Source organism: Orycteropus afer, unplaced genomic scaffold, assembly GCF_000298275.1.
Source record: "Orycteropus afer afer isolate SDZICR_OR568_19922 unplaced genomic scaffold, OryAfe1.0 scaffold00014, whole genome shotgun sequence".
NCBI classification, from domain to species: Eukaryota; Metazoa; Chordata; class Mammalia; order Tubulidentata; family Orycteropodidae; genus Orycteropus; species Orycteropus afer.
Genome location: NW_006921601.1, coordinates 12738282 through 12752852, shown reverse-complemented (window position 1 = coordinate 12752852; position 14571 = coordinate 12738282). Strand labels below are relative to the sequence as shown.

Sequence of the window (14571 nt, the reverse complement as noted above, 5' to 3'; positions counted from 1 at the left end):
ATCTGGAATTGAACACACACCTGTGGCTTCCAGCCAAACAACAGACAGTCATATCAGTTGAGCATTTACCTGAGGTAGATACACTCCTTGGAGAGAACAAGCATGAGAGAAAGAAGGGCTGCTCAGGCACAGGGAGACAGCTCAGGGGGTAGGAGTGCATGGAGGGATGGACACAGGGAAGAACTAACGATCTGAAGGAAGTGGGAGGGGAGATGTTGCTTTGTGCTAAATTGTAGTCAATGTCATGAGACAAAGTGCATGTGAACTGCTGTATGGAAAGTGTATTTGCTCTGAAAATTTTCACCCAAATCACAATTAAAAAAAGAGAGAGAGAGAGAGAGAAGACCCTAGATCTTAAAACAAAAAGACAGTGGGCTATATACTCTTCTGCCCCCAAATTCTAAGAACAGGCTCCTAACAACCACTTAAATAAACATGGATCAATTTGCAAATGACAAAGTGGACACACCAAACCAATGATGAATTATCAGGAACTACCCATAGGTAGCGTTAGTGCCTAAGGCACTTGAATGCTAACCAGAAGGCTGGCGGTTCAAACCCACCAGCCACTCCTCAGAAGGAAGGTTGGGCAATCTAATTCCGTAGTGATACTGCCTCAGAAACCCAAGCAGGGGTCGCTATGAGTCAGGTCTGACTTGACAGCACATAACAATAACAACAACAACAACGACAACACATAGGCAGGGAACTCTGGTGGCATAGTGCCTAAGGCATTGGACTACTAACCAGGAGGCTGGCGGTTCAAACCCACCAGCCAGTGCTCAGGAGGAAAGGGTCGCTATGAGTCCAATCGACTCCACAGCAGTGAGTTTACCCATAGGCAGAAGCTAGCTCCCTTAAAGTTTTGCTTAAAGTTTTGGTTAGCTAACAGTTATTCATTTGTTTTATTTGAATTGAATGCCTTTAGGCAAAGCAGGAAGTAGTCAGTTCACTTCCATTCTTCTCACCCTTAGTTAAACCCTTCCCTCCTTCCTCAACATACTTTTGCTATATGCCTGGCCCCTGCAGGCACTACATTTTGAGACCAAGAGCATCATGACAACTAACCCTAAAATAACTATATCTAGTATCAAGTTTATCTTCAAGGGTATTAATATCAAAATTAGTATTTCAAGAGTCCATCTGCTTCTGTCCCATCCCTATCTTCCACCTCCTTTAACCAGAGACATGGCCTTTTATCATAGTTGGCGATAGCTGGCAAAATTAAGTACGGGCTTGGAAAACTTTGACTGCAGGTACAAACGTTCTCTATGGAAAATATGGGTGGACTAGGAATGAAGACCTAGATTCTAGTCCTTGTCTTCCAAATATCTCACTGCATAACCCTGAACCAGTATTTTTATCTCACAGGGGTTTAATTTATTTTCTTTCTATAAAATGAGCAGGTTTTAATTATGAAAACTCTGGATCTCGTCTATATCCATACAAATATATTTATATTAAAATAAGCATTTTAAGAAAGAATAGATTCTTCCTGCTTTTGATGCGGGATAGTTGGGCAGGACCAGGTACTAGGGAACAGGCAGACGTGTAACTGAAAGGGAAAAAGGAAAGAGAATGAGAGAAGGGCAAAGAGTCTGAGGATGGCCAGAATGGAAAGAATGAAATGACGACACATTGTGAAAAACATAACCAATATCATGGAATAATTTGGATAGAAATTGTTAAATGAGAACCTAAATTGATGTGTAAAGTTTCACCTTAAGACAATAAAATGTTATTAAAATTAAAAACAGTCTGAGGATGAATGAAAACAAATGTTATAGTTTTATTTATGGTTGGCCCTATTTACCATCCACTCTGTGGGAAAACATAAGCTATGAAAATGTTTCTACCTCATGCAATATAACGGAAATATTCTATCACACATCATCACTGTTTCAAATGATTTACCGACTTTTAAAAAAATATATGGCCAAGTTTGCTATAATAGAGTTTTATACTCAACTTACACGTCAATTTGAGTAACACTGTAATGTATAAAGACTTCTTAATCATATATGTTCCCTAAAGGAAATTTCAACCAATGGGAATGGTAAAAGCAAAACAAAAAAATCCACAAGCTTGTTAACAGCACCCACCCTCAAACAGCTACAGCCAATGATGGATGTAGGGAGTGGGGAAAATACGAAAATAAGTCTTAGACCACGTTTGTAAAAACAACAAAACAAAAAATGGTTAAAAGCAGGTTATGAAGGATTTTCCAAGCCAGGATCAAAAGAATGAATTTTATCCTGTGGACAATGAAAAACTGTAAGAGACTTAAAAAAACGGGTGATTTCATCAAATCTGTTTTTCGAAAGATAACTCTGATGGCAGAGCACATGTAATATTTACAAAGCAGAACATAAGATTATTACATAAACTGACATTTTGCTACAAAAATACTAACATGATATTAGAGTAAAACATAATGAAGCCATAAAATAAATTTCACAAACACTATAGTCCTCTTAAAGAAATCCATAGTGAGGTATGCAATGTCTTGCAAATTCCTTGAGGGGGAGGAATAATCCCTTAAACTTTAAAATCTCTTTTTTATATGCCTTCACACTACATATGTATACCTTTTTCAAATAAAATTAACACTTTAAATATTATTTATAGGCTTTGAGGCCACAGAATTTTTAAATATTTACTTAACCATTTAGAAAGCACTTAGCATTTTAGGTATAGAAAAATACTTCACACACTAACTTATGTCTTTCAAAACCTCATATTTACCTAATACATCACACACAAAATGATCTGGTTGAAAGCTAGAAATTAAGTTGTAGAATGTACAATTAAAACGGCATAAAAATGTAATTTAAAATTCTGGTCAAAACTTTTTTTTTAACTTCCTATTCCTCTCAGCTGACTCCTAGCAAATATACAAACTTAAAGCTTCTTTCCACAGAGATTTTATTAAGCCATCACAGCAGAACATAGTCAGCAATAATTAGATTTAAACTTTGAATTGCTAAATGCTTTACTTTTAAAAAATTTAAGGTAAGAATTAAACATAAACAGCTTTTATAGCATACATTATAAATTTAATTATGGAAATCTAATGTTTTACAAATGTGTCATTATTTTTCAACACGGTACCTAATATAACATCCTATAATTCAAAAATTACTTTAAATCTATTCTCACACAATTAAAAATATTTATATTTACACTGCAGGAAATACAACCAATGTCACAAATCAAATTGTGTATAAACCGTTAAATGTAAAACGAATCTGCTTTGTAAAATTTCACCCAAATCACAATAAAAAGCTTTTTTAAAAATTTATTTATGAGTTTCCAAGTGGTTATCTAAAATGTTAATAAAAATGTTTAAATTCTTAAACAAATAAAAGAGCAATAATTTTGTAATCACCGCAAAAATGAATTCACACATATTTTTTAAAGGGATCCGAGGTGGGACCATAGTTAAGCTCTCGACGACTAGCACAGCCTTGAAAACTTTACACATGCAGTTCTGCTCTACACACATGGGCTGCCATAAATTGGAATCAACTCAACAGCAACTAAAAACATTATTTTTAAAAGAAAAGTTTTATCCAATAAATAAAGAATATTTGTTCATATTTTCCAGTTACTACACTTTGGAAATATAGGTTAGTGATATGAGTATTCAACATTTAAGTAAAATTTGAAGAACTACCAATTTTTGAAGTTTAATTTATAATTTTATTTACACTTTGCAGAAAGTATAAATGAAGCAAGATGAATGAATTTTAGAGTTGAAAGGTATTTTAGAATTCATCTAGTAGGATCCTCTGATTTGATAAGATATTGAGGCTCAGAAAGGTAACTTAGTAGAGCCAGGACGTGACCACTAATCATTTATGCCTATGAATCCAGGACAATCTCCTACATCAGGTTCTACCCCAAATCTTTTAGTCTTCCTTCACTTTTTGAAACAAGACAATGTTTTTAAAATTGTTATATACAAAGCTTAGCACTTTGAAAATTAGAAATTCTCTTGATCTTCTACTTCCATAAATGTACTGATTTCCTCTTAATTTCCTTACATAATATCCCATGCAAACAAAACCACAGATCCACTGTTAAACTGCATAAGGAACAAACATAAATAAAAATTATAATTATAATCTCTGCTAAGTTAAAAACATTCTTTTCTTTTAATGCCAAAATAGTATTATTTTTGTGACACTAAATATTAAGCAGCCATGAGTAAACACCTAACCTATTATCACGTATTTTAAGACCCCAAAAATGTTCCCATTCGGAGTATAGTATGAATAAGATTTTTCTGCACTAAGAAAATATGCATTTCAGAAGTACAAATTGTATTCTGTTGTGACACAAGTAACAGATGAAGCTACCTAGCAAAGCAACACTGCACTCCAGTTTAAAGGCTGACAAGGCTGCTGGCTTGGAAAGAGCACCACACTAGCATTATGAAGACTAGAAATTTCAGTTTGTAAGAAAACAGACATAATTTGTCTCCACCAACGAATTACAATATGGTAAACTGTAATGTTGTTCAATTCAGGGAAACTGCCTTCATATGTGAAGAAGCTGTGCTAAAACAATTTTCCAGCATTAAAAAAAAAATGCAGTCTATTCACATACAGCCAAACACCAAATGCTATTCCATGCTATAAAAACAGCTGGAACTACTATGCTATACAGTGAATCCACTCACAACTTTTCTTCTGATGCACATTTTTCTAATCAATGTCAGTTATCATTGGTAGTAAACTGAGAAAACAAAAGGCATAACAACATTTTTCAAGCATTTGGCCAAATAACTGTGGCCTGCAAAAGAGGCCTCTAAAGCCATTTCAAGAGGGGAACTGTCATCTCATAAGAACATTACAAATCAATGTTTAACACGGAGGGTTTTTATTAACCCACCATGTCATAAAAATTAAATGTAGTAGCCTGTAGATTATTTTGAAGGGGAAGGGAGGGATGTAGTAAAGACAAGAAACTTGTTTCAAGTATACTGTGTCCCAGTGTAAAAATATATTAATCAAAAAGTATGAAAGCTAATGGTATTACAAAACCTCTTTGTCGCAGAGAACACAGCATTAAGAACTGAAAATATTTAGGTTCAAACTGCCACTAGATCTGTGAAGCTGGGTAATCTCTATAAATTTCAATTTTCTCATCTCTAAATGTCACCTATCATACAAGGTTTGTGTGAGGATTTCAGATAATATATGCAAACTGTTTTGCACTTAGTAAACAGTCAGTGAGTATTAGTTATACTTATTGAGTTCCTTGGTGTAAAAATGATGTGGCAGAGACAGCTGACCTCCTCGAACTACATGAGAGGAAAAAAGAATCACCATCAGCATCAGCCCAAGGCTGATTTCTATGAAATAGAGGTCAGAGATACCTCCTCTCTCCAAACTTTTACCAATTCTGACACCAGCCATCCCTCCCATGACACTCTATTTCTCTGCTAGATTCCATAATTCGTTGCAAAGTCCACACAGAACTCACAGACAATACTCAGAATTATGGAGTTCATTAGGGAAATCTAACAGGTTATGGTTCAGGATCAGGAACAACTCAGGATACAGTTCTCTCATTGGGACAGATTCTCTGTTGTGCCTACAGGCAGGCCTGTCCCTGGCCCTCAGCCTGTTGGCTCCCTGGCCTTCTTGGGCCAACCTGGCCTCTGCCCTATTAAAGAACTCCACTGATAAGTGCCCAGAGGCACCCCACTCTGCTAGTAAGCCTCAGCCATGAGCTCTGTAAATCAGCAAGCCTAGTTTCATCAAGTATCTGGAGGCACCCCACTCTGCCAAGAAGTCTCCTGGCAGAAGGCATTCATATATCTCATTCTGTGGGCCAGTGTGCCTAGCTCTGCCAAGTGCCCTCAGGCATCCCACCCCACCAGCAAGCCTCCTGCCCAATGGCACTTAGTTTTCTCACTCTGTGGGCCCAGAAGCCCACCATTAGTCTCCTGCTGGTCTGATTCTGCTGCCTCTGCCACTGCTTCTGAACTATCTCCGGTGTTATTGCTCTCTTTCTGTCTCCTGGGTCCAGGAGGTTCTCAGCACAAGGATGTCATGTCCAATGGCAGGCTCCACTTTTAGCACTTCTTTCTCAGTGGTAGCCTCTGGTATGGCTCATTTTAAGTGTTGCACAGTGGCACAACTGATCAATCCCTTCATTCAGGTTCCATACATCTTATCTGCAAGGTCTCACATATACAAGGGTGCCATGCACCTTATCTGTGTTGTTAGCAAGCTATTCAATCCCTTGGTGGGCCTCAAGCACTTCATTTGCATAGTTCCACCTAGTCATTTGTTAGGAGTTACAAAACTATGGGGGGGAGGGGGAAGCCATATAAAAGTGATATATGCACAGTAGTTGGTAATACAAAACAGTCAGATTTCCCAAGGCTATATAAATTTATAAACTCTGTACCTGACGAAGATTTCAGTTCCTTAAAAAAAAAAAATCTAAACCTATGACAAAAATTAGAAATGCTTTTGACATCTTTCCAGACATTACTAAGTTTAAAAGTTAAATTGTTAAAACATTCTCCTAATTATGCAACAAACACACAGGGTCATGAGTTAGTTTGTAAAAGACTACACTGCTGAAATTAATTTGAAAAAAAACTCTAAAAATTTATTTCCAGGTCTTTTCATCTAAATTAACAAATCTCTGTCCAAAAGCTCATTAATGTTCTTCTAAACGTAAGATCTCCAACCCCCTCGATTATTAATAACCAAAACCATATTGATTAAAATTCACACACACGTGTGTGTGCGTGCGCAAGCGTACACACATCTATAGATACACAGTTACATAGATTCACTCTAATGGCTGTATGTTATCACTGGGGAGACATCAATCATCACAGTAACAGCAACAGATCAATGGTACCAAAAAGGTGTACATTTGCACATGCCAAAAGTAAGAGGAGGCAATCTATTAACTAAACCACAAATAATTCCCCTCATTCTTCTGAGAACTCATCTGTTGCATAAACAAAGTCTTTAAAAAGTGCAATATGATTAGTCTACTGTTTCATTTCTACCCCAAGATAAACGGTACTTGTTTCTGCGTTTTTATGAAGCTTTGTGTGTTTTAGGAATTCTTCCCAGAATAAAACTTATTATTTTCCTTTCTACTATGAAAACTGACATGTTTTCAAAAACTTTCATTCAATTCGGGAATTCAAGCGATAACATAGCACTCCCCTCCTTACCAAACCTTCCTTTCTGGTAACATACCTGTTCTCTGGAAATACAAGGCAACGAAGGTCTCCTGAACATTTTGCAACTGCCATAGTAACTGGCTGAAGTCTCTCCTAGTGACACGCAGCTGGACCTTCTGCGGGGTCTGATCACAGGCACTTTTTCTTCCGCGGTACTGGAGAACCCAAGATGACGAGGAGCTTCCTTGATCTGAAAGAAGTGATCCAACCCCAAGGCCAGCAGGCAGCCAGCGCTCCCCACCAGACAGGACAGCAGCGGCCTGAGGACTGCAGGCAGCGAGCCGAGGCTGGTGAAGGAGACCCACCAGACGAAGCTGGAGAAGAGCAGCACCAGGATGCTGTGCTGGAGCCTCACCGGGTGCACGAGCGTCAGCAAACCGACACAGCTCAGCACCAAGAACAACCTGCCCAAAGCGGCCGGGGGCGTGTGCGGGGCCGAAGGCGGCGGGGGCTCGGGGGCCTGTGAGTCTCCGTCCCCCGACGGCGATGACCACCACTGCCACACCAAGAAGTCTCCCAGGTAACAGCAGGCGGGCAGCGCCACCAGCCACCAGGAGCTGCCGCCGCCGACGACGATCCGGCCCGGCCCGGGACCCCTCTTGGTCCGGGTCAGGAAGCAGGTGAGGAAGAAGAAGGCACAGGCGATGCTGAAGAGGGGGCTGAGGCTGTGCGAGCAGACGCTCAGCAAGGTCCGCAGCAGGGCGGCCCCCGCAGCCCAGCTCCCGGGCCTGGAGCCGAGCAGCAGGGCGAGGACAAAGGCGGCCAGGGCGCCCAGCGAGAGGCGCGCCCGGGAGAAGTGGGAGCCTCGCCGCGGCTGCTGGGGGGAGGCCGGCGGTGGCAGCAGCAGCTCCACGTTGCAGAAGCGGCAGAGGTGGAAGAAGAACCCGCGGGGAGGGTCCTGCCGCAAGGGGCTCACGCAGCTCTTCACGTAGCCGTTCCTCAGACTCTCAGAGAGCGAGCCGGCCCCGTCCAGGGGCTGCGGGTACCGCATGGCTTTGGGGTCGCGTTCGTCCCTCCTCATGGCCAGGATCGGGGGTGGCCGCTGGGCTCAGCACGCCCTGCTCGATCTGAGCGGCCGCTCGCGTCCCGGACCCTTCGGCCCTTGCCTTCTGGGCGCCCCAGGGCTCCACAGCGCGTCAGGGCTGCGCCCCCAGCCGCGGCCCGGGGTCCCCGCCGCGCGGGCAGTGAAGCGGCGGAGTCCGCGACATGCTGGCTGAGGAGAGGCACGGAAAGGGGCTTCTCTCCCGGACAGCTTCAGCCGCCCCCTCCTTTTCCCTTGAGCAGCTCTCGGGACTGGAGACTTGGCGTCGCCTCCCAGCTCCTGCTGGCTGCAACAGTTACCTCACGGCCCCAGCCTGGTCCGTTGGGCGCGCGAGCGCCGGGCGGGCGGGCAGCGTGCGCTCCTCCCCCGCGGCTCCCCGGGCCGGGCGCGCGCCCCGCCCGCCGCCCGCGCGCGCCCGCGTCTGGTCCCGACTCCACCGCTGCAGCCGCTCTCCCCGCCGCCTGCCGGGGACGTGAACCCGACACCCCGCCGCCTGAGCTGAGAGAGACGGGTGGGGTCATCTTCGGATGGAAGGGGGCAAGGCCTCCATCCTGGGACCCAGGCGTGCAGGTTCCCCTTGGGGGTAAGTCACTGACGCCTTACCAGACTCCCACAGTTCATGGGGAAAGGGAGCGTTCGTGGTCTTCAAGGGGAATGCCTAGCAGGGATACTGAGCTGAGGAAGTGCCACCCCCCAGACGACAGTCCCGTTTAGGGTGGGTGCTCAGACTGGCCAAGCCTAATTGGGTGACCTGATGAGGGCCAGACACCACTAGGAGCATGGCGAAGAAACATTGTGGTTAGGTCAGTCCTCAACAGCAACGTGGATTCATGGGCCACGCAGCAGGCCCAGGATCCTTACAGTGGCTCTTACTGGAGAAGAGAGCACGTGGACTGCTCTCTGGGACCATTCAAATTATTTGTGAGCTTGTCTTCAATAACGGTCTTTGCAGGTGAGGAACTAACATTCCATCCTTTGCACCCTTGCTATAATCACTGGTACATTTCTGTGTGCCCCTCCAACACAGCATAGAAAATTTGTTGTCAGATGTTCTTTCCAGGTTGAAGGCTTTTTCACTGTTAGAGTTCTAGGGAAGGTGGGAGGCAAGGGCCAGGACTCCTCTTCAAAACCATTCCTCAGCTTGGATCAGTTGTCTTTAAAAGTAGCCAAATAAGATGCTATCTGTGAAGTACTGGTTAACTAGCAAAATGTTGGAAAATCTGACTTGAAAGCAGTAAGAAAAGAACGTTGCTGTACCAAAGGGACTGTCCTGGAATCTAACCAATCATAACTGCCTTAGAGAGTGAACTGTATTTCCCTCCACCAAAACTCTCCCTTCAACCTCATGACAGACCTGCATTTCTCAAAGAGCTAATTTCACATTTTTCCAGGGAGATGAGAAACCTTACTGTGTGGTAAATCCCACAAACAGGCCCATTTTTCACCAATTAATCTCTGCCCACAGCATGACTTAAAACAGATCATTTTCATGCATGTGCATAATTCACATATAAGTAGAAATCATTGAAAACTAGCACAAGAATTTGACCAAAACTTAACATATATATATTAAATTCTTTTTTTAAATGTATATATATTAGAATTCCTTTTCTGTGCATTGGATAAAGAAAAAAAAAATTTCAGTAGTTTTCAAACTGATTACTCAAATTTTTGTTCTAAAAGTCCATTGTGTCTTTTTTTCCCATATGACAATTGAAAGCCAAAAAAAAAAAAACTCAGCAAAGCTTATGAGTACATTTTTAAAACAATATGCACAAAACTCATAACCATCAGTTAAAGATTAAAGGTAGGAAATTTAATGGATACATTTTGAGCTTGTACAGGAGGACGTGACAAAAATTAGCACCAGCATTTTTGAAATACTCATTATAAATTCTCATGTTGTTGTTGTTGTTATGTGTCGTCCAGTCGGCCCCGACTCATAGCGACCCCTCCTTGGGTTTCCAAGGCGGTATCACTAAGGAAGTAAATTGTCCAGTCTTCCATCGCAGGAGTTGTTGTTGTTATGTGTCGTCCAGTCGGCCCCGACTCATAGCGACCCCTCCTTGGGTTTCCAAGGCGGTATCACTAAGGAAGTAAATTGTCCAGTCTTCCATCGCAGGAGTGGCTGGTGGGTTTGAACCGCCAACCTTCTGGTTAGCAGTCAAGTGCCTTAGGCACTATGCTAATTGACTTGAAAATTATAACAAATTCAAGTTAATTATTTTTAATTTGGGCTTATCATCTGAGGTGGTAGTAATAGAAACAATAGTGGCCTTGAAATCTAGTTTCATGAGTTCTAGTTCTGGTGTTGCCATTCATACCCTGGCCTTAATTAAGCAAGACACATAATTTTTTTTATAGACTTCAGTCTTCTCAGTCATAAAATAAAGCAATTTAATTTAGATGACCTCTAAAATCCCCTCTAGTCTATAATGTCTGTTGTTATGTGCCAGCGAGTCGGATCCGACTCATAGCGACCCCTCCTTGGGTTTCTGAGGCAGTATCACTATGGAAGTAGATTGCCCAACCTTCCTTCCGAGGAGTGGCTGGTGGGTTTGAACCACCAGCCTTCTGGTTAGCAGTCAAGTACCTTGGGCACTACACTACCAGAGCTCCAGTCTATAATGTCTATACATCAAAAATATATAGGCATCCTTAGGATTCACCTTTCAAATTGCCAAGAGCAATCTTTGAAGTATTTGCACCAAACTCTCAATGTTGACAAATAAAAAAGTAAGGGTATTTGTATCAATGGAAGATAAAGCTTCAAAGCCCTCTTCATAAAATTATTTTACTTCAGCCTTCTGTCATGCCCGGTCTTTATGTGGTTAAAAGCCAACTCTTGCAATAATCCATAGTTGAAGTGCATCTCTCTGAACACTAACCCAGCACCTGAAAGGACTCTAAAATAAAACTTAAGGACGTGACCAAAGACCATCAGAAGTTTACTTAACTAAAAATATGCACAAAATGAATGAGCTAGCTATGTTTATAGCAACTCCCTTCTCTGTTTACAGTCTTTGTCAAAGATTATTACTAGGCCACATTTCGTAAATGTCAAATTATTTAATTATTTTTCTGCCAGACTCCTCAGCCAATGGAATTACATAGCTCTTGTCTTTAGGTTCATGTTTTTATGGCCATTATCTGCTGGGGCGGGGGGAACTAAAGTCTAAGTATATCCATAGTGATACTGCCTCAGAAACCCAAGGAGGGGTCTCTGTGAGTCGGACATGATTTGAGGGCACATAACAACAGGTATACTTTTGAATTCTTTTAGCACCCTTGGCCCCAGCCTCATTTTATTAGACTTTGCCTTCCTTTCCTATGCTCTCTCCACTCAGAAACCCCCTTCCAATTTGATGATCTGTGCAACATGGGATCCTGCTGTTTAATACCTACCTACATCCTGAGTTGTTGTGGTGCAAACCAAATCCTGTGTATTCCTCTTTTCTGTTAATAGGGTCTTTGCATTCAAGCTCCAAACACCAAGTCTTCCCATGTGCCCAGTTTGTAGGGCGAGAATTTTGTTTTGTTCTCAGTTTTAAGTATTCACACCAAATAGCTGTCAATGACCAAATTAACTGAGGAAAAACTAAAAGCCTCCCTAAATCTTGTCAATCCCAGAGCCTAAACTTCTGTCCCTAAACACTAGTGACTAAGCACCCTGTTATCCTTGACAGACCGTCTAAATGCCACCTACCTGCCCACCTGTTTGAGCTTACAAACACTAGTTGGGATGTCCCATCACTGGACTCACCCAACTGCTAGCACACTCACGTTTTCATCCAAGACTTATGGTGCTAACCATTGCTGGATTGGAAATCGCCCTCCCTATGAATTCCTTGCCCTCTCCTTGAACCCTCATTCTCAAAGAAGCCAAAGTAAAGAGTGAGTGTCATAGTAGGTCTCAGCCCCTCCTCCCTATATCCCCTGTCTTCTGGAAAGTATACCCCCTTCTCATGCCTTATGCTTTCAACCTTATTTTAAGAAGACAGGATTATTTCCTTACCCTAAAATCCAGATATAAAGAAAATCAGTGTTTTTAGTAATATTCCCATAAATCTTTTTCCAAAATTAAACATTTTTAAATGAATCTTAGCAGCTGCACTTATTGGTGACTCTATTATAGTTATTATAATGGAATATAAGTAGGAAGGGGTGGGACAGGAGGTTGGATGAGGGATAGGACTCTGTCCAGCCATTGTCACTTGTCAGACAAAACACTCATTATCAGGGGGCTTTTCAGGATCTGACTGCTCAGGATGATTTATGGAGAAGCCTCTAAAGATTTACAAAGAGCAGTTGAAAAGCAGTGAGTAATGGTTACCAATCCTTAAAGGACTTTTTATTACTGTTCCCAGTCTACATTGTCACCTTTCAACCATGGTTTTAACATTTTTTAAAAGAAATGCTATGCTAATAAAAGTACACTGCTCTGGTTGAGGAGGGGTCCAAGGCCAGAGCCTGATAACTCAGCAAGTCTCCGACAGCTCCTGCTCTGGAGCCCCACTTTAGAACCCCTGGGCTCTAAGAGAAGAAAAAGAAAGCGAAGGAAAATAAAACCTGTGGAATAGACCATTACAATGGATTTTAATTGCATTTGGGAGAATGCTTAGAAGAAATGAAGACGTTCCTAAGTGTACGCTTCCAGAATTCAGGAAAAAAAAAAAAAAAAACCACACTGCTGTCTAGTCGACTCCAACTCATAAGCAACCCCCTTTGGGTTCCGAGGCGGTGAATCTTTATGGAAGTAGATTGCCCAATCTTCCTTCTGAGGAGTGGCTGGTGGGTTTGAACCACCAGCCTTCTGGTTAGCAGTCAAATGGCTTAGGCACTATGCCACCAGAGCTCTCAAGGACAAAGATATAAAGAAGTCTAACAAACTTTAAATATCAAAGAAACTTTCAGGAATAGTAAATTATTAACTTGTGGTTGTGTCATTGAGACTCTAGATTTCTAAAACTAGAATCAGTCCATAAAATACAAGAAAACCTTATAACAATTCATGAAAGAATTAAATTTGCATACTTATATTTGAAAATGTTTGTCTCCAATATAGAAAGGATCATAGTATTTTCAATGTACCAATGGCAAATTTGTTACATATGTTATAATACCTATTTCCCTTCCAAATAATACCTCCAAATCTGAGTCTCACTTTGACTTTCTCCTTAGTTCATCTCAAAAATATTTATTCAGTGCCCACAATATGCAGAGCACTGAGCTAAATGTTGTTTAGAACATAGAAGAACTATAAAGTTCCTTTGAAGCACAAAAGGATATATGATTTTTTTAAAAAAAGGTGTTGAGAACACTGCTTCAGGATTATTACAGAAGAATCATTCTCTTCCAAAGTCTCCCCACTGTGTGGTTGTCTCAGTTTCTTCTCACAGTTTGTTTCTCTTCTACCAGTTCCAGTTCTCTCTTCCTTATGTCTCTCTTCTTTCTCTCCATATTATCTATCTTTCTATCTCTCTTCCTTCTCCCTCTCCCCTTCTCTTTCATCTCTATGTTTAATTCCTCCACTCCCATTGCTTCCTCACTTCTATGCATCACCCTTCTTCAGAAGCAATTAATCTCTCTCCCTAAGAATGCATTCACACATTCACCATTTTTAAAGTGCCTACCATTGTACTGGATGCTATACTAGATGACCAGTATACACTGATGAAAGGCATGTTTCCTGTCCTTAAGAGTTCATAGTCTAGTGGAAGCTAGAAGAGTAAAAAGATTACTAGAACCTGGTGTAATAGGAACTGTGATACAGAAGTAAGTATAGTAGTCCCCTCTTATCCATAGGTGATATGTTCCAAGACCCTCATTGGATGCCTGAAACCACAGATAGTATAAATCCTATATATGTACTATGTTTTGTCCTATACATACTTACCTACAATAAAGTTTAATTTATATATTGGGCACTATGTATATAAAATTGCAAAGAATAGGAATTCCAGAGCACTTTATTGTGCTCACGAGGAACCTGTACATAGACTAGAGGCAGTAGTTCAAACAGAACAAGGGGATATTGCATGGTTTAAAATCAGGAAAGGTGTGTGTCAGGGTTGTATCCTTTCGCCATACTTATTCAATCTGTATGCTGAGCAAATAATCCTAGAAGCTGGATTACATGAAGAAGAACATATCATCAGGACTGGTGGAAGACTCATTAACAACCTGAGATATGCAGATGACACAATCTGGCTTGCTGAAAGTGAGGAGAACTTGAAGATTTTACTGATGATGATCAAAGTCTACAGCCTACAGTATGGATTACACTTCAACATAAAGAAAATTAAAA

At 41.4% G+C, this 14571-nt stretch overlaps 1 protein-coding gene across 1 annotated transcript in view; it reads right to left on the bottom strand.

Moving 5' to 3' along the window:
* The window catches only part of PDE3B (phosphodiesterase 3B), a 230857-nt gene extending 222614 nt beyond the window's left edge, over positions 1-8243 (bottom strand). Inside the window, exon 1 of the mRNA XM_007956802.1 lies at positions 7239-8243. Coding sequence (XP_007954993.1) covers positions 7239-8243 — 1005 coding nt within the window. The remainder of the gene's footprint in view (positions 1-7238) is intronic.
* Between the last annotated feature and the right edge of the window lie 6328 nt (positions 8244-14571).